The sequence below is a fragment of the Dermacentor albipictus genome, chromosome 9, assembly GCF_038994185.2.
Source record: "Dermacentor albipictus isolate Rhodes 1998 colony chromosome 9, USDA_Dalb.pri_finalv2, whole genome shotgun sequence".
Lineage (NCBI taxonomy): Eukaryota > Metazoa > Arthropoda > Arachnida > Ixodida > Ixodidae > Dermacentor > Dermacentor albipictus.
Genome location: NC_091829.1, coordinates 124,295,834 through 124,316,356, shown reverse-complemented (window position 1 = coordinate 124,316,356; position 20,523 = coordinate 124,295,834). Strand labels below are relative to the sequence as shown.

Genomic DNA, 20,523 nt, shown 5'->3' with positions numbered 1-20,523 from the left:
CCTCATACACTGGGTTGAACATGATTGCGTGGCATATTGGACACTCCAAAAGTTGAACAGCTTGGTGTCGTGAGGTTTTTGGCAAATGAAGATGTTTCCCAAAAAGAAATAATTCGCCGTATGGCTGCCGTATACGTTGAACATTGCGTTTCATTGGCTAGTGCGAAGCGTTGTAGCCAACTGTACACAGAAAGACATGAAAGTTACAAAGAAGATCCATGGCCGGACCAAAGCCACCGTGCAATTACCCCCAACACAATTGAAAAGGCCGTGGTTGCTCAGTGGCTATTGTGTTGGGCTGCTGAGCACGAGTTCGCGGGATCGAATCCCGGTCACGGCGGCTGCATTTCGATGGAGGCCAAATGCGAAAACACTGGTGTACTTAGATTTAGGTGCACGTCAAAGAACCCCAGATGAGGGTGACGACTTTTTGTCTGCGATTGTGACCGGCGGTGACTCGTGGTGCCGCTACTGCTAGCCTGAAACACTACGGCAAAGCTTACAGTGGAAACATTTGAATTCACCATTCCCAAGGAAAACAAAGGCCGTCATTTCTGCCGGAAAAGTGTTGACTTCTTTTTAGATCGTTAGGGGCCATTATTGATCGAATTTTCTAAACCTGGAGAAACTCTAAATCGTTTCAGATATTCTGAACGGTCGTATCGGCTGCGTGTCGCCATCAAGAACAAACGACGTGGAAAATTGAGCATTGGGAACATCTTGCTTCACCACATTGCCCGTTCCCACGTCGCTGATGTTGTTGATACAAAACTGGCAAAGTTCAAGTGGGAAACGCTGCAACATCGCTCAGGCAGCCCAGACCTGTTGCCTTGCGTCTTCCACATTTGGTAAAATTTGTAAAAACTGCTCAAGGGAACCACACTCGTGTCGGAAGATGACGTGTAGTCATTTACAGATTTTTGAGGCAGAAACTCAAGGAGTTTTATGAGACGGGAATCACGCGACTGGTTAGTAGGACAAGTGTCTAAATACTCATGGTGACTACTTTAAATAAAGTACCCCGTTTGTCATATATTCGCATTGGCTCACTTTCATCTGACTCGCCCTCGTATATTTTGCAGAACTCCTGCTTTTTATATGGGCTCTCTGTTGCAACTATAATTTCCGAGCAATTACTCGCAATACATAACCGGTGACAACTGCTCCTGCTCAATACATTCTAACAAAGGAAAGCGTCATTGAGATTTTGCCCTGGTCGTTGCATATGTACGAAAATGTAAACAAGGTTGTTAAATGACAGATATATATATATATATATATATATATATATATATATATATATATATATATATATATATATATATATATATATATATATATATATACATATATATATATTCTTTTTTATCCTTCGACTAAATCATAAGGGGAGGCCGAGCTGCAAAGTGAGCCCCCCACAAACGAAATTTCTGGCTACGCCACTGACCGTTGACTATGGTGTGTGGCATTTGGAAATGCGAAGAAGTTAATAGGCAATGCTGCTACGACTGTGAAAATATGTCGGCTGTGAGGTTCAACTTTTCGCCATCGTTGCCTGTGTTATTTCCGAAGTGTCGCCTAACGGCAGTGGTGAGGACGACACGGAAAGCGACAGCAGGGGTGATTCAGGCTCGGCAGTGGCACATTTTGTGCGTTACGTCAGCCTCATGCTGGTGTTTACTGAGAAGAGGGGGCTGGCGAAAAAGCTGGCTCGTAGCTTGAGTGAGTTTAAGGCCGTCGTCATCGCTGCTAGCCCACTGAAGCATCAGATGAAAATAACACGCTTTTGTCACGTGAAGTGAATAAATACTGCATGATTTCTGCCTTTTCATCGCACTTTCTCGTAGTTCCGTTTTTGACAGATAAGTGGGCAATCTTGCACTTCGGTTAAGCAGTACTACCATTTAGTACGTAAGTAAAACCTCGTTAATTCGAACTCAGCTTATTCGAAATCCCGCGTAATTCGAAGGTTTTCGACAGTCCCAACAGTTTGCATGCAAATTTTGCCGGATAATTTGAACAGCCAGCATGCCCATATCCGGATAATCCGTCAGTTTAAACCATGGCCTCCGTGATTTTTCGGTGCCTCCGTGATCCATGGCGGTAACAGTGAATTGCTGCGCACTGTAAGCAGACTGGAGGACGCAGCCAACGGTGCGGCTAACTACCGCGCCAAGCAGTCACGCATCGATGACTACCATATTTACACGACTGTAAGTCGAACACTTTTTTTAAATTTGAAAATCTGGAGTGGGGGGGGGGTCGACTTACAATCGAAACCAAAACATAGCACCGCCAAAAAAGGGAGACCAACGGGAGCTACAACGTAGTTTGAATTTTGTTTGCTCTATGGCCCTACCCGTAGATTTTCGCTATCCCGCGTGTTTGTTGGCTTTTCAGAAGGGTTTTTCAACATTTTTGAGAGTTTTACAGTGCACACAGCACTCATGAGGGGGTGTCGATAGTTGATGGAAATGCCGCTGTTCCATTTGTGGCAGCACCCTCAGAATGGCGGCGCTTGATGTCGTGGTGCGGTCGTTTGCCAAATATGAAATTATGCGGGACAACGACGCGCTGTGGGACCGTAGCAACGATGAGGATGGCAGCACTAGTGAAGCTGAGTAGTCCAGTGACCATGTCAGCTACTAATAAATTTTCGTTATCAAATGCACCCTCAAATGTGCTCTCCTTTTTTCTCTCTCTTTTTTTTTCTGTCACGCGATATGGGGGGGAGGGGGGTCGACTAACATTCCAGTCGCCTTACATTAGTGAAAATACGGTACTTCAAGTGACCGTTTTTCAGGCAAAATAAAGGTGCAGTGTTGATTCAGCCACATTTCATATGTTTATTTCTCGTTTTTCATCCATTTTTGATAATTCGAAAACCCGGTTAATTCCATCATTTTTCACGGTCCGACGGACTTATAATTAACAAGGTTCTACTGTACTTTTTCTGAGCTCCAGCCAACTACGGTTTAATGAGGGTTCACTGTATCCTCACTTCCAAAACTTTCGTTGCGACGTCTAACAACTTTGTTGCAAAGAGTGAGCGATGAGCGTCCAAAGTAAAAAACTAACAAACAAGTCGGTTTCACCTGAAAGGTGAAGCATCAATTGCGATAGCAAATTAAGCAAGATAAGCCTTACAGCAGCAGCGAGTAAATTGACCTTCGTGCTGTCTCTCGCTTATAACGCGAACAAAACATTGAAAGCACAGCGCATATGAAGCTACCGGAACGGGATGCGCTTTGTCCACATTGCGGATTGCTTTGAATATGAGGCCCACATGGGTGCACACTTTGTCCACATTGCAGATTGCTTCCAAAAATTGGAGGACGCTTAAGCTTCGCCTTCAAGAGTGGAACGCGATAGCGTTCCCGTCGACCCGCCAATGGGTGTAAGACAATGGGCTACAGGGCAGCCATTACTTACGAGGCGCCCCGCATCAGACGCGGTGAGCGTCGAGCCATATGGTCGAGCAACGCGGCGTTCGGCGCAGCAACGAAACGTGCGCCTGAGCAAGCGGAGCGAACCAAAGAACTCGGTATCCCGGAGGGGGAAATGATGCACGCCAGCCAAACGCTGTGATCGGCACGGGCAGAGAGATAGTGATCTAAAGAAAGGAAGGACGCTTGATTCTACAGAGGGAGCAAGGCGAAGCGTTGTCAGGGGAGAGAGTCCGAGCCGCGACAGCTCCAATGCGCGCGTGGCGCGCCATCTGTCGGGGCAGCGCCGTACATGGAGAGGAGGGGGTCTTCTGTGTTTGCCGCAAGATGGCTCTCCGTGTGCGGAAGGCGCAGAAGAAATGCAGCGAAACGCACTTCGCTACTCGTGTAATTGCGACTTCTGTAAGTTACATGTTCATAATTACCGATATACACCACAGTATAACTTTCCACGGCTCGTTTCGAAGGCAACACCGCATTCACTAGAGGCGCGTTTGTACCTTTTGGAAGCATCGAAATCGTGGCTGAGTGGTAGCGTCTCCGTCTCACACTCCGGAGACCCTGGTTCGATTCCCACCCAGCCCATCTTGGAAGTTGCTTTTTATTTATGGAGTGCCTGCCGTGATTTATCGCTCACGGTCAACGCCGACACCGACGCCGACGACACCAGCTTTTCTGCGACACGAGCTCCTTAACGCTATCGCGTTAAAATACGGCAACCACGCGAGGGAGCACTTTGTCCACATTGCAGATCGGATCGCTTTCAAGGTACGGTGGCCGCGCCGTAAGCAGCAGCCACCATAGAACCCACCTCTCTCTCTCTCCCCCCCCCCCCCAATGCTACGCGCATGAAAGAAGACAGTGCATTTCCGCCCTGCCTTCCTCCCTCACACACAATATTGAGCCATGATCTTTGGCTGACCCTCACGAATCAGTTGTCAGCCTTTGTCGACATGGTGAAAGGATGTCTTATACGCCCGATTTTGAAAAGAATTGCTGCTAATTTCATCCATTAGACCGATAATCCGTTGTAGCGAGGTCTGTTAAGAGCAAACTTCGTTGCATTAATAAAATAGGCAGAAGAAACTAAGGCTGAAATATGGTCCGTTATATCCAAAAGTTTGTTGTATCTGGATCCGTTCTAACAATGACAGACTGTACTACTGTCATGAGCCAATAAAGGAAGAAAAAAAAGCAGAAGATAAGAAAACAAGAAGACACGAGGAGTCGGTGGCAGAAATAAAGAAAAAATAAGATAGAAAATAAGAGCGTACGAATAAAAAGAATACAATATGAAAGCAGAAGAAGAAGCGCAAAAGTGCACCTGCAGCTACGTGGCCAATGGGAGAAGGGACACATAGTCAAAAAGAGCGGCCCAGCTAGGCTTTGGGACAAAGGCAAGGAGAAGGGGCTGGAGGCTGAACAGGACAGGTGGTTCGCTGAGACGGCGGCAACCCAGTGGAAGCAGTTCTTAAGCTGCCGTGGCCACAACCCGCGAGCTGAGTGAACCTCCCATCGGAAGCCGCAGCTACAGGCTGATGGTGCCACTTCCTGGATTTCCTGCGGCTACGATCCACAACTTGCAGAGTTGACCGGCCGATTCAGGCGCCTAGGTCACTCCACCCTCTTGACCCCCTGACCAGGCCAACCGCGGAGCGAACGTCGGACACAGTGACGTCGAGTCTACAACGCATCGGCGGGCCCAACGACGTGTCGTTGGAAGCAGCAATAACGAGATGACGTGGCCACGTCGATAGATTTTTATAAATATTTTCAGCTTCATAATACGTCATATGCGAGGTCTTAAGACAATATTTTCAATTAACTAGCTTTGTATATAGTTTGCCGTATGTTAGGGTTTTGCCATTGGGTTGACAATGTGTGCTTTCTGGATTTTTTTTTTTTTAGTCAGGAAAAGCCTTTATGGGACATGAGCATAAGAAAAATACATATATCCCGAAAGCATGCGTTGTCAAATCAATGGCTAGCTATTGTATAGCTCCCATTTCCATAATGGTGAATTTATATGAAACAAGCTTCCTTGCTCCTTTTCATTGCTTAATCTTGTTGTAACACCCTTCAAACAATACTCCATTTTGGAGCCTGTGAGGACCTTGAAGAAATAGACATCCTATTTCCAAGGGAAGCCTTGTACTCCCTGCTTGAGATTGTACTTCCGCCCAACGTATTAGGACCCACTATCGGGGAGTTTATGTTGCAAAAGTTCGCAGAGCTGTCACATAGTCTTTGACGGATTCATTAGCAAGCTGATCTCATTTCTGAGAGCAATATCGTCCGAGTAATTCAGAAAGCCAGGGATCGAAGTGCCTGCCTCATTAACTTGATGTCCACCAAATTCACCTCAGAAGGTTTCCGTGGTGCAACCAGGCCCTCAGCATCTTGTAGGTCTCCTAACCGCATAGCGTGAGGAGAACCGCTCGCATCTTCGAAGATTCAACGACGTGGTTGGCTTCATAGTAGAACTGGAGGCACTCTACCCATGACGACCAGCTGGTGCCGGGCACAGATTCTGGTATCTTGCCTTTAGGCATTGTCTTCAAGGGAAACTTGCTTCGCAGGGTCTCATTCCCTCGTTGCCAGTATTGCAAGATGCCTTTTATTTCATTTTAGAACACTGCAAGGCAGGTTGCGTGGTCACGAGCTCAGAGTCCTTGGTCGCGCACCACTTTGCTCTCTTTGTTTTTGCTTGCTCGTCCAAACGCTGGTATACAGCGTAACCCCAACATTGTGATTCTTCATCTGCCACGGGAATGATGGGCAGCACACGCACACCTGCTAAATTTTACAAATTTATCACGACATAGTATCTGATTTTTAGAGCTCATTTATGCTTGTCGTATTGACATCTATAACTTTACGGTACTATGCTGTGGGGTGAAATTATTTCAAGAGGATACGAAACATTCCTTGACAGATTTCTCAGCCTGGTTTTTAGAACCTGCTGAATTATTTGGCCCCTACTTACAGCAACACCACACACGCATTCAACAAGCATATAAAAGCAACCAAATACTTGGCCACTGTTGCGTTAATGCTTAATGAATGCACTTTATAACCTATGCCATTTGTCTGTGGCACAGATCGTTCTTGCTGTGAGTATAAAACAGCATGCTTGTTGACATCATTCCTGCAAAGTGCACGCTCCAAATTTTAAAAAATAAACAGTTATTATTACGAGTAACAACTTTTTATTCCCACGGATTTTAGTAATCTTCGGTTTCTGTTGTAGTATTTTTCAACTTTTGAGGTTGGCATGTCTGTACTCACCTACGGGGCAGAAACCTGGAGGCTTATGAAAAGGGTTCTACTCAAATTGAGGACGACGCAACGAGCTATGGAAAGAAGAATGATAGGTGTAACGTTAAGGGATAAGAAAAGAGCAGATTGGGTGAGGGAACAAACGCGAGTTAATGACATCTTAGTTGAAATCAAGAAAAAGAAATGGGCATGGGCAGGACATGTAATGAGGAGGGAAGATAACCGATGGTCATTAAGGGTTACGGACTGGATTCCAAGGGAAGGGAAGTGTAGCAGGGGACGGCAGAAAGTTAGGTGGGCGGATGAGATTAAGAAATTTGCAGGGACGGCATGGCCACAATTAGTACATGACCGGGGTTGTTGGAGAAATATGGGAGAGGCCTTTGCCCTGCAGTGGGCGTAACCAGGCTGATGATGATGATGATGATGATGATGATGTCTGTACATGGGTATGTCTAATTCTTGTGCCTGTGGCTTCAGATGCTCTTGTGGCATAATTTATTATACTCTATCTTTGTAACTTTCCGATCAGTTATGTTTATGATGAAGGCAATAAGTTTCCACGTGCATGCATGCATAATCACTCATTTCACTATGATATTGAAGTCAAGGCCACTGTCTATCAGATGAACCTTGCACATTTTACATGGATGGCATTCGTTGATTTTTTTTTTCTTGTGAAGAATATATAACTGCTGTGACATACTCATTGTGGATGCCTGCACATAGTGTATAAAGTGTGGTTGAATACACTTTATTGCTTTGTGTTGTGTCGGCAGCGGCAGGCAAGCGGGGGGCCCCTACCAGTGAACACGCGGCTAACGCCGGCACAGTGAAGGAGACTCAAAGCGAACTGCTCCCGATGAATACCGGAACGAAGACTCGGCCGAGTCACGGCCGTTAATTCTTAAAAAGGCTTCACACGCCAGATGACACCTCCGGATTGGTCCAATGTTCATCACATGACAGAAGGGGGGTGCGCCATCTAGCTAAACAACTACAAAACATACATGTGCGATGACACATAGATCTGACAGGGGGCGACACTATACTACACTTTGCAGATAATTGTCCGCAGACTAGTTGGTAAACCCTCGTACTTGCAGCACCTGAAGGTGAATGGCAAGGAGACAGTACAGATCAGACAAGGAAGTACATTGGCTTCTAGTTCTTTAGTTATGAGAGCAGTTTGTTTGATTGCCGCCAGTCAAGTCAAGTTTATTGGAACAGTCATATTGGAGCTACATGGTAATAGTATTACAGCAGGACGTGCCAGGGGACCTCCTATGATTACATAAATAGGGTTATTATACAAAGACAGCAAAGAAGTACAGTCATGTGAACAATAATAATAATAATTTGGCAAGTTGATTATCTATAACAGGAAATTGGATACATAAGTTAAAATAATGCTAATTATTGAAGAAAGAAGAAAAAATAATTGAGAGCGTGTGAAGAAGCAGAATAACAACGAATATTCACATTTTCCACAGGCGCTGATCTTCATAGGCGAACTCCCAGGTCCCCCCCTTCTGGAGAACAAACATCAAATCAAACGAAGCAACAGCACGCTGCCCCACATGTTAGTGCAAGCCTTTGCCCTTGACCCACCAGGCTCATACTAAATTCTTAAATTCAACTTTCTCGTTTTGAACTTTGACTGGAGAGGTTCAGCCGCCCTTCCAAACAGCGTACGTTACCTCATCTAAAGCAGACAGAGCCACAGCTTGTTGGTGCAAACATTGAAAGCAAAATAAAAAGAACTGTACTAGTACAAAAACAAGAAAAAAAATTGAGGCTACAATGATTAGAGAAACTTCAGACTAACATGTCATGCACATTACTAACAAAGTAGTGCATGTGAAACCTCAGTTTATTAAAATGATCTACTGAACCCATCAGTGTTTCCATTCATCCTGCCTTTCTTTTTTTTTTTTTAACCTGTTGGTGAAATTATATTCCTGGAGAACTAGGCCCTACCAGAGCAAGCATCGGTTCTTATGAGACATTTCTTGGAGCCTGTGGTCTGTTTTGAAAGTGAACTTCACTCTGTACAAATAGAAAGAAAACTTCTGGGCTACCCAAACTGGGCAGGCACATTCATTCTCTGAGGCACTGTAGGCCTCTTCTCATTTGGTTAACTTGTGGCTAGCATAACGTGCTAGGTGCTCCTCCCCGTCTCCACCTATATGACTAAGAACTACTCCCAACATTTTGTCACCGGTGTCACACTGCACAACGAACTCTTTAGAATAGTTGGGGGTTTGAAGCACGGGTCGTGAGATTAGAACGCTTTTTAGGTCCTGAAACGCTCTTTCTTTCACCTCATCCCAGCAAGCCTGTTCGGGCTCTCCTTTTCGGAGCACATCTGTCAGTGGGCTCGATATCAAAGTAATTGGTGATGTACCGCTGGTAATACCCCACAATCTGAGGACATGTCCTGACACCTGTTCTTGTTTGCAGTTGAGGAAAGTTAGCGATAGGTCCTAACATTAGTTCGGAGGGCCACCGCATTTATTGACCCATGACACGCCCAAGATAGGTAACCTGCGAGCACCCAAAGGTGCACTTTTCAGCCTTTATCATGAGACCCTCGTCCCGCAAATGTGTTGGTACAGTTCTTCTGTTCAATATGTGCTCATCCCAGCTGTTCGAGAAGATCACTGCATCATCGAAATACGGGATAGCATAGCCTTGCGTGTCTTGGAGAACAATGTCCATGTGCTTCGAAAAGCTGAACAGTGTGTTCTTAAAACCAAAATTTAGCATCAGTGGTCAAAAGGTACCAATAGAGGAAATAAAGACCACATCACGGCTGGCGCTTTCTGACATGGGTACCTGCCAGTAAAGCAAGTCAAGTGTGGAAATGTACTTTGTGCCGCTTGCATGTTCTACCTGCTCCTCTATGTTTGTTATGGAGTAAACTTATTCCTTCGTGACCGCATTCAATTTCCTATATTCTGCGCATGGATGAGGTTCTTTCCCACTCGTTTCTATGAGAATCATGGTACAAGTGTAATCACTGTCCATAGGCTCAGTTACCCCAAGTTCGAACATTCATTTTGTTTCTGCCTCCAATATTTCTCGCTGGTGAGGTGAGACCGGATACAGTTTTGACCTGACTGGCTCATCTCACGCTGCTAGCACAACACCATGAGTGATGAAGTTTGACCTTCTTGGCTGGCCACTGAAACACTGGCGAAACTCATCAAGCTCTCGAAGGTCTCTTACTTCATTGTGTTGTGAGCTTACCGGTTTACTGACAGATCCGATGTCACCTGCAGTGCACTTCGCACCTGTCTGGATGTCCAAAATTGGAATGAGTACTGCATTCACAATCTCCTCCCTTCTGACATAGGGCTCCATTAAATTGCAGTGGTAAATGCTCACTTTATTCTTTCCTGGAATTTTTAGGGTGTAATTTGTCTCCAAGATCTCGTGCGTAATCTCGACAGGCCCTTCGCACTGTACTTGTTTGTTTTTCCGCGAGGCCTGTAGGATCATGGCTGCCACCTACCCTGAAATTTCAAATAGGTGCGTTCCTGACGTACTACACCTTCACGCTTTCTCTCGCATCCTTTCGGTTTTTCTCCACCAGCTCATGCGAGACACTTATGTGGTCCAGCAACTTCAATGCGTAGCTCACTACCATGTGGCTGTCTTCCATTTGTTCCCACATTTCTCACAGCATTCTGAGAGGCAAACAAAGGGTTCGGCCATACACCACCTCTGCTAGGGTGAACCCTGTTGCTTTGTGTGGAACTGACCTCAATGCAAACAGTGTTGCAGGTAAACAACCCTCCCAGTCCTCTTTGTCCTCTTGGCACAATGCATGCAATGCTCTCTTAAGTACCGAGTGCAATTTCTCAACATTGGTTGACTGTGCATGATACATGGAGCTGTGCATCAGCCGCTCCCCAAACCTCTTCATCATTGTTAAGGCATCTGTAAAGACTGTCCCCTGGTCAGCCTGAATTCCAGCCACAAAGCGAATCCTCACAGAAGTTGACAACAGAGCATCAACTATCTCGACAGAGCTTGAATCCTTCAAAGGGATAGCTTCAGGAAACTTTGCCACCCGACAAACATGGTCAAAAGGTATTTGCACCCTGCTGTGCTTTGCGGCAAAGGCCCCACTGTGTCGATTACCAGCCGTCGGACATGATCAAGGGAGCCAGCTTTAAAGGCGCTTTGCCTTTATTTCCTAGTTTCCAAACTTGCTGCCACACATCACACAATCTTACATAGTTCTCAATGTCCTTAAAACATCCGACCCGGTAGTATTCTAACAAAAGCCTCTCTTTTGTTTTCCTAATTCCTAGATGACCCGACTAGCCATTTCTGTGACACAAACTCAGAAGATGAGCTCGATACCTCTCGGGCACGATTAGCTAATCGAGAATCCAGCCTCTACAATCTCTGTAGTGTCTGTACAGGACTCATCTTTTTTTGACATTGTGTATAGCGATGCCCTCTTTCTTGCTCATGTGCAAATGTGCTAGACTCATGTCTTCCTTTTGCTCTGTGCTGAGCAGTGCTCTGTCTGTCCTAGAGGCAGGTGACAGCACTACCGTTGTTCATGTATGTGATTTCTACTTATATAATTTCTGTGTTACGCAACTTTTCTTCGGGTATTATCTCGACTGGCACCTCCACAACTGCACTGTTTGCTTTTCCCTCAATTACCCCTATTTTATGAAGCACTCCATCTTTTTCTGCTACATCTGATCTTGAATTCTACGTTAGCTGAGCAGCAATCTGGCGTGCTTGTGAGTGGGTTAACGCATGTACCCTTCCTTTTTCGAACACCTGACCACGCTTGCGCAACAAATGAGCTGAACGGTCTGAAATAAGGAACAGATGGTCCATGGGTAGCGCTTTCGAGATGCCCGCTCCTATCCTTAGTTCTCCAAAGGGACCAGAAATTGTCACCCATGCTACCAGCAGGCACACACTGTACTCATCTAATAGTTCCCCTGTATTATTATACAGGGTGTCTACCAACCGGGAAAACCGGGAATTCTCAGGGAACTTGAATAGTCTTGAAATACTCAGGGAAAACGCAGGGAATTTGTGTTTGTACCAGAAAAAAATTGCTGTAATTTTATTGAAAGGGAATGAAAGTCGTGTTAATGCTGGATCCAGTAACAGAGGAATCGCAACCAATCGTCATTGACGCCGTGTCATCGGCACGAGGTATTGTCAGAGTAGTTAACGACCGATTTTTCGGACCTGCCTAATAATTCGCACGGCTTCGTGACACCACCACGTACTTCATAAAGTAAATGTATATTACCCTGGCTGCAGTTCTGAAATGGCATTAATAAGCCGCCACCGCTGCCATTTTGATTATCTCGCCGCCTCGTACCGGTGCTCTCGCACGCAGATCCGCTGGTAGCCATAGCAACCACCACGCAATGTTAGGCTTAGCTGCTTCTACGTTCGCTAGCTTCTTGCCGTGTGGTGCCGTGTTTTTCATTGAAAGAATTCGCCGCCGTCAACAATGGCACCGACTCCGCCTTTATTATTCTCGCGATTGGCTTCGAATCTCGCGAAGCACAGCGCGTTGTGTAATGCCAGTCTTCGAAAGTTAGCTTCGCCTTAATACAGGAATGTTACGCGGTGAAGCATAACATGCATGGGAAGGGGAAATTGTTACGGGACACAGTATGTATTCCCTAATTATACATGCGTGCACCCCCGTCTCCTGTCACAGTATGAGCAACAATATGCCTAATAAGTGTAGTAGTGGCAGGCCTCAAGAGCTTTTTCAGACGTGCCTGTGGCAATTTGAGCCCTTAACTCTTTCGTTACCACGAGAAAATAGTAGTTGTTTATAGGTCTCGGAAAAAAAAATATTTACCACTACAAATAATATTCCAGCACACATTGCAGCATAGCACGTTGTGCATAATGAAATTCTCTTTCGAAGAACATACATTCCCAAACAAAAAAATTTTTAGGTACAACATAAAAATTCTAGAAAGCGTAATTTTTGCTGCCAGTTGATAAAAACAACAATAATAAAACTATATCTGCTAAAACATTAATATCAAAGGAAATTCCAAATATACATTTCAAAGATAAATAACCCATAAATAGTGTCTAAACAATAAATGCTCAGTACACAGCCGTTCTACGGGTACAAAAAAGAAACTAAGACCAGTTCATCGCTCATGCCATGCGGCTAAGCAGTTCCTGGATTTTGTGAAGCATAGGTGCACTCTGCACTTTTCCCACAAAATGTTTGGTATTTGGTCATCTTTGTGGTCCTCGTAACATATTTTTCAGTTCTGTCTTTTCGGCATCTTTTGATGATGATCCGATGAGAAGACCAGAGAACATACTTCACCAGTTCATCTAGAGTTGATCATGCACCTCTTCCAGGGCCAATTGCTCTCAGCGTAGCTGGGCAACTACAAGATTATGCATCCAAACATATCTGTTTGCATTTTTGCAGATTATCTTTATCACTTCTTCAGAGAAGAAGAGTAGAAAGAAATCCCACACCCTTGCAAACTGTCTTGCGCTGATCTGCAGTGCTGGGCTGAGATGTGCTATGGGTGGCCTTCTTGGCGTGAACAGATGTTTCTTGGCTGCCGATGGCAGCACATCATAACCAAGCAAAGTATACACCCTGAAGATAATAAGGAGAGCTCTCAGGTCGTGCAAAAAGATCGGCAGTTAAGTGCGCACAAGGAAGGAGACCGCTCAAGGCCGTAACCTAAACTTACAGTGAACAGTTGCGGATGTCCCATGGTGACTTAAAACAACGTAGCTGTCAGAGCTTGAATCTGCTTTGCTGTCATCTTGGGAATCATAAATCGAGTCCTCATTACTAAATTGAAGTGCGAGTGCAGCATAGTTTTGACCATGACACTTTTCTCACGATCCAGCCGCGCGGGATGACACCATGGGAGCCACTTCCAATAACTGCGCAGTGACACCGGCAGCACCCCGTACCTGGATTTTACAAGAGAAGCGAAACCAATACTCTTGGAAACTGGTTGAAAATGCCAGGTCCACATGCTAGACATGCAGTGCACCTTCAGAAATACACTTTGGTGGAATAAAACGACTCGGACTCCAAACCAAAGCTCACTAGTGAACAGCTGGCGTCGTTTTCAGTTAATTATCACCACTCAGCATTGTCGGACTTCAAAACCGACGATATAATTTAATTCTTGACTTACTGGGAGTCATTTGATTGCAATATTTTGATGCGAGTGCAGTGTAATCATGAGCGACGTGATTTTTTCTCAAGCGCAGGAGAAAGGGACGGCCACACCCCTTTTCGCTACAACATACACGCATTCGTTCACAAAAAGGTTCATCAAAAATCACAACTGGTTCTGACAGTTCAGTGCCTGTACTAACTATTAGATGGCATTAAGTGTATATGAAACGGCTCCAACATGTCGCAATCGGTGATCTAAACTATCGATCCCCAGTGATCTATTTTAATATGCGTGGTAACAAAAGAGTTAAGGGCAGTTAAAGACATGCATTCATTTTTTTTCGGACTGCCTGATTTTTTGGATGTTTTCGCAGCCCCTAGGGAGTCCGAAAAATCGGACGTTGACTTTACAACTAAGCAAGAAGATGCTTCAAATGATCCATGGGGCGAACGCGTGGAGGCAGGAGGATGAGAACAGAGAGGACGGACGCACTGAGGAATTAACAAGAAAGGAAGTGTGCCGCTGCTTCTTCGCAGGAGCTTGAGCTCAAAAAAACAAAGTGTTGGCTGACGCTGAGATGCAGGTGTCCCTCATCCAAACCAAAATAAACTCTTTAAAATAGTGAAACCCAGCACTGAGATATTGTGTATGGGCTGCGAGTATGTCAGGACAGTTGAGGTTGACTTCCCATCTGCTGAGAGAGAATCTTAGTTGTGACAAAGTTCAGGCCTCATACCGATGAACTTGCTATCAGTGGATAGAAATAGCTCATATTCGAAAATATTTACTTCTGTATGCATCTCCTCTTCATTCGTATATTAAAATGTTCGACTCGATTCGGAATGGGTTTTACCATTTTTTTCGCTGTGCATTTTACTATCACCTTCTTTCTGTCTTCTTTTTGAATAAAATAGATATTACTCCTTACTATTCAAACTGGATGAAATCATTTTTTTGTTTCGACATGCTTGCTAGAGAGTGACAGCATTGGGCAACATGGTGTCAGCCTGTCTTGACATAAAACAAAGTTCTGGCTCATTCAGGGAATTTTGCAAAGGTGCTCAGGGAAAACGTGGAAAACTCAGGGAATTTGGAAATGTCAACTTGGTAGACACTTTGGTATAGCCTTTGGTTCTCACAATAGAAGGTGAATTCGGTACATGGTCGCGCGGCTGTCCCTTAATACCCTACAAGTCATTCCGTTTACTTGCAGCTCCAGAAGTTATGGATGGATAGCTGCGAACTTTTAACACTTCTGCTAACATAGAAGAGTACCACTGCCTTTTTCTTACATTGCAAGGCACAGTGCCATAGTCCGTGACAAATGTAACATCATACCTGTCACAATCCGCCCAGGTTCCTGAATGAGGGAGGGTTCGAGGCACCTCCCGTTAGACAGATGCTCTGCTGCGTGGTGGTGATAAACAATGACTGACTGGTGTTTCGCCAGTGTTTATTGGTGCGGTGACCAATGTTGCCTACCAAGCCTGGCAGGCCAATGAAGAATATACCCGAGGGGGCGTCACATGCTTGTTACACCCCCCTTACCCCCAGTTTGTTTGTCGACAACAAAAAGACTTCCAAGTTCAATGTACGAGACTCTGCTTCCGTTCTAGCGAGGTCGATGGTGCCTGCTACCCAAGCGAGTAGCGGTCCGGTGGCCTCTGCCGTTGAGTAGTCCGCTTAGGCACCGGTGTTGACGGGTCGGGTGTGGCAACGCCGGGTGCTGCCTAAGCCAGACTCACTCCGTCTGGAGGGTCCGCACCGGTCGGCCTTGTGAGTGGTGCCAGACTTGACACCGGCTCAACAAGCGCCGCATCACTCGCAATGCTTGCCACCTCCGAGGTGGGTGGTGCTTCGCTGGAAGTGACTGGTGGTGCCGCTAGTCCTCCTGCAGGCTGTAACTCTGAAGTGGCAGTTGAGGGTGCTGGCCAGGTCCCAAGACGAGGCCTAATATGGTCGGCGTGTCTGCCACGTGGCCCCCTCTGGCATGTGGACGAGCAGCAATGAAGTGCTGGCAGGAGACACCACCTGTCCGGCGAACCAGGGTGAGCCAGGACGGAATTTCCTGGTGAAAACTGGAACTCCCAACTCCGGCAAAGGCCCGGGACGGCACCCTCGGTCAGCAGACAGCTTCTGCTTCAGCTGCTTCAGGAGCACTGATCGGAAGTCCGGATGCAAGACGTCCAAGGGTGTCTTGACCATCCGACCCAGCAGGAGCTCACTGGGGGCACGGCCAGTGACATCGTGGGGCGTGGTCCGGTGCTGAAATCCCAGAAATACCATCTGGCTCTTCTTGACCTTGTCCTTGATAGTTTGCACCATCCGCTCGGCTGCACCATTAGAAGCAGGGTAGTATGGTGGAACCATCATCCAGCAGATTCCGTTCTCCATCATCCAGGCCAGGTACTTTGTGCTGGCGAAAGCAGGACCATTGTCGGACACGGTGATGTCCGGCAACCCCTGAGCGGCAAAGACCTGTCGTAGCACTGCAATGGTCGCGCCTGCTGATAGAGTGCTGACAGGTAGAAGCTCCACCCACTTTGAAAAGGCGTCGACCACTACCAGGAAGTAATGGCCCTTGAAGGGCCCCCCAAAATCCACATGCAGGTGGGACCAGGGTCTCTGTGGGAACGGCCAGGGGGTGATTTACACATGATGCGAGGCCCACTGATGCTCCTGGCAGACTTGGCAGCTCTGCACCGTGCGAGCGATGTCCTGGTCCAGGCCAGGCCATCAACCGTGGGACCGGGCCACCATCTTAGTCTTTTCGACGCCAGGATGACCCGCAAGCAGCAACTGCAGGACCCTGGACCAGAGACTTTGTGGGATCACCACCTTGAAACCCCACAGTAGGCAGTACTGCTGCAAGCTCAGCTTGGCGGCCTTGTGCCTGTAGGCCTGCTGAACCAATTCATCCCCACAGAACACCGCCTTGACCACCTGAGACAGGACTGAGTCCCGGCTGGTCGCTTGCAATACAGTGCACTGATCTGAAGAGTACTTCCGGGTACACATGATCCAGCATGAACACTTCAGCAGGTTCTGGAACAGTATCAGGCACCTCAGGCAGGGGCAGGCGGTTCAGGGCATCAGCAGGTCCCAGGTCCTTTCCCGGATGATAAACCAGCTGGTAACTGTAAGCTGCCAGTCTCGAGGCCCAGCGTACCACTCGAGGTGATGCCTGCACGGGAACTGCCATGTCAGGCCCGAGCAGCCCCAACAGCGTCTTGTGGTCCGTGACTACCTTGAACTTCCAGCCCTACAGATACTGGTGGAAGCATTCGACATGAACATGAGGGCCAGGCCTTCCTTGTCCAGGTGGTTGTAGCATTGCTCTGCAGCATGAAGCCAACGAGAAGCAAACAACACAGGGCATTCCTGGCCATCCTTGTCTCGGTGCACCAGGACGGCTCCCACGCCGTACGGCGACACATCTGCGGTCAGGACGACAGGCTTGGCAGGATCGAAGTATACTAGCACTGAAGCCTTGGTGATTAGCTCCTTGCTGTACTGGAAGGCCCGGTCCTGTTCCTTCTTCCAAACCCATTGCTGACCATCTCGAAGCAGAAGATAGAGCGGCTGTAGATGCTCTGACAGGTTCGGCAGAAACTCCTGTAGAAGTTGATGAGGCCAAGGTAGCTCTGAAGATCCTTCTTGTTCTGAGGCTTAGGTGCCTTGGGCACAGTGTCAACTTTGTGGGGAGCCGGCGCTAGGCCAGCCTGGGAAATGACATGTCCCAAGTACTCAACACTGGGGGCCAGGAAGATTCACTTTTCCAGCTTGAGCTTGAGATCGGCGTCCTGCAGTCGTGCCAGGACATTGTGCAGGTTTTGCAGGTGGTCCCCATCAATGCTGCCAGTAACCAGGATGTTATCCAAGTACACCACCACATGACTCATGCCCCTGAAGAGGTTGTCCATCTCCCTCTGAAGTATGGCCGCGGCTGAGGCCACGCCAAATTGTAAGCACACGTGTACTGACAGAGCCCAAAAGTTGTTAATATTGTAACATACTTTCGGGAGGCATCCTGGAGCACCAGCTGCTGGTAAGCATCTCTGAAGTCGAGCTTGGTAAACTTCTGTCCACCAGACAACGTTGACCAGAGATATCTATCCGGGGCAGCGGGTACTTCTCGATGGTAGCGTCGGGGTTGATGGTAACCTTGAAATCCCCACAGATCCTGACACTGCCGTCTTGCTTGAGGACTGGTACTATGGGAGCGGCCCATTCAGACGCCTTCACGGGCACTAGGATGCCCTGTCGCTGTAACCGTTGCAGCTCCTGGGTCATCTCGTCCTTCAGGGCGTATGGCAGTGGGCGAGGCTTGAAAAAACGTGGCCGGGCTCCCTCAGGTACATAGATTCCAGCCGTCCTGCCGGCGGATGTGCCCACCCCTGGCTGGAACAAGCACTTGAACTCACTTAGGAGGCTGGGAACGTCTTTCACCGCATGCAGGCTGGCTTCCTGGTACTCTGGCAAACGAACTCCCTGTGCCTGAATCCAGTTTCGGCCCAGCCGCGTCGGCGACGACCCCTTGGTTAGGTAAAGGGGAAGGGATGCCTCCCTGTCGCCAAAGCGAACGCTGACCTGTGCCTGACCCTGGACCTGGGAGAGCTGCCCGGAGTAGCTGCGCAGCATCACCCCCGAAGCTTCGACGGACACGCCGGAGAAAGTATGCTTGAAGACTTTCCCGGCCATTACTGACACGCTGGCCCCTCTGTCCAGCTCCATGGAAATGGGGTGCCCGCAGATTTCGACGGTCAGCATGTACGTGGCACAGACAACGGTACAAGGCCTGTGTGCCACATGTTGAAAATTGGCGGGTCCGCGGCCACGATGTGAAGCCTGGCCACAGAAGAACTCGACCCTGCTGCCGCATGCTCCCACTGCGTACCCTTGCAACGGCTACTCTGGCCGCGGGCTTGTGTGGTACCTGGGCTTGAACCAGGCTGCTGCTGCTGTTTCTGTTCATCCTCCCCCTGTGGCATACCCGTGCCAGGAGCCCAGTTTTCTGCACGTGAAGCATTGGGCTTGAGAGAACTGGCACTGTGAAGGGGAGTGGGCACCAGCACAGCGATTGCAGGTACTGCCCTTTGTCGCCAACTTCTTGACCGCCGCTTCCCCCGACAGTGAGCCAGTCGCACGAGCAATCTCTTTGGCGTCCTTGGCAGCAGCTTCCATTCCCAGCGCTGCCTTCATGGCATCGTCCAGCGAAGGGTTGGGAAGCTCCAGGAGTTGCGTCTGCATGGCGGGGCTGTTGATGCCGCAGACAAAACGGTCCTGGAGCAGTGAGTCCAGCTGGTCCGCGAAAGCGCAGGTACTCGCTAACCCTCGTAGCATAGCAACGAACTGCCCGAGGGTCTCTCCTTCCCGGCGGCTCCAGTTGTTGAAGCGGAAACACTCCATTAGTGTGGATAGCGCTGGGTTGAAATGCGAGTATAGTATGGCGAGCAGCTCACCCAGCGTCTTAACAGGCGGCGTGGCTGGCGTGAGAAGGTCGAGCAGGAGACTGAAAACGCAGGTCCTGCAGCTGGCCAGGAAAATGTCCCGCGGTTTGGCCTTGGGTGTGTTGTTTGCCCGAAAGGACATGTAGACTTGTTCCTTGTAAACTGGCCTCCTCGGAAACTTCCTCCCTAGAATGACTAGCACTGTTATCTTTGGCCATTTCTTGGGTTTTCACATACTCAGCCTGCCCAGTAGGCTTCACCAGTGTATGTTTTTATGTTATCCCTTCCCTCTCAACACCCTCCCTCAGCAATGTGTTTTCACTGCATTGCGTAATTATCAGCTAGCCGAGCCGCCTTTTCTACCATGTCTAGAGCCTCTCTATTCTGCAACCAAAACCTCACTAGCTGTATAATTCTGCTATAGAATTGTTCGATACAGATGCATTCTACAACCTTCTTTCTACTTTTGTAAACTTTGGCACCCTTGAGCCACTCAATGAAGTTCATTTTCAGACTGTACGCAAACTCAGAGTAGTCCTCGTTGCTGTTTTCGCTCACTTCTCTGAAACACTGCCTGATTGCTTCCAGTGAAAGTTGGTATCTCATGAAGAGCGTTGACTTCACTTTTTCGTAGATGTGTCACGTAGCCTTGTGACTAATTTGTAGCTTCACATGGCAACAAAGTCACCAGCCAATGCGACGATGTGCCCAGAGCGAAGTTACACCTCTCACAAGTTCTTTCGAAATGAACTGAGAACAAGGCAACATCCTCACCCATCTTTCGTGGCTTGATCCAATACAACATAGTTCGAAATTACTTGGTCTGCTTGAGCCGTTACTTTCACTCCCCATCACTGCATGCACCTTGTGAATTTGAAGCTCTAGCTTTTTTATCTCTTAGTCTGCCATATCTTTTTCATATTCTTTCTGCTCTTGCTATTTCTGATCATGCTCTTCCTGGGTTTCCTGTCCCAGCTCCCGAGCTATCGCTATACTTGCGTTGTCATTACGACTATCAGTAATTGCTCTCTGGATAGCTGGCTCTCCTACTCCTTCGTTAGCATCCCTACCCAGCTCCTCGCACACCAACAGCAAATCTGGCTTTCTTAACCTTCTCAGATCCATGGTAACTGTCTGGAACGTTGGCTAAACGTTTCTACAATGTATTTG

The 20,523-nt window shown here is 47.6% G+C and overlaps 1 protein-coding gene across 2 annotated transcripts in view; it reads left to right on the top strand.

Moving 5' to 3' along the window:
• Dph2 (Diphthamide biosynthesis 2) overlaps positions 1–20,523 on the top strand; it is a 78,326-nt gene that overhangs the window by 48,264 nt on the left and 9,539 nt on the right. Inside the window, exon 6 of one of the 2 annotated variants that reach the window (XM_070525355.1) lies at positions 8,219–8,386. The exons of the other annotated variant lie outside the window; for it this stretch is intronic. Within the exon in view, the coding sequence (XP_070381456.1) occupies positions 8,219–8,331 (113 nt within the window). The 3' untranslated portion in view covers positions 8,332–8,386. Of the gene's footprint in view, positions 1–8,218; positions 8,387–20,523 lie in introns of those variants that run through there. 2 annotated transcript variants of the gene reach the window in all.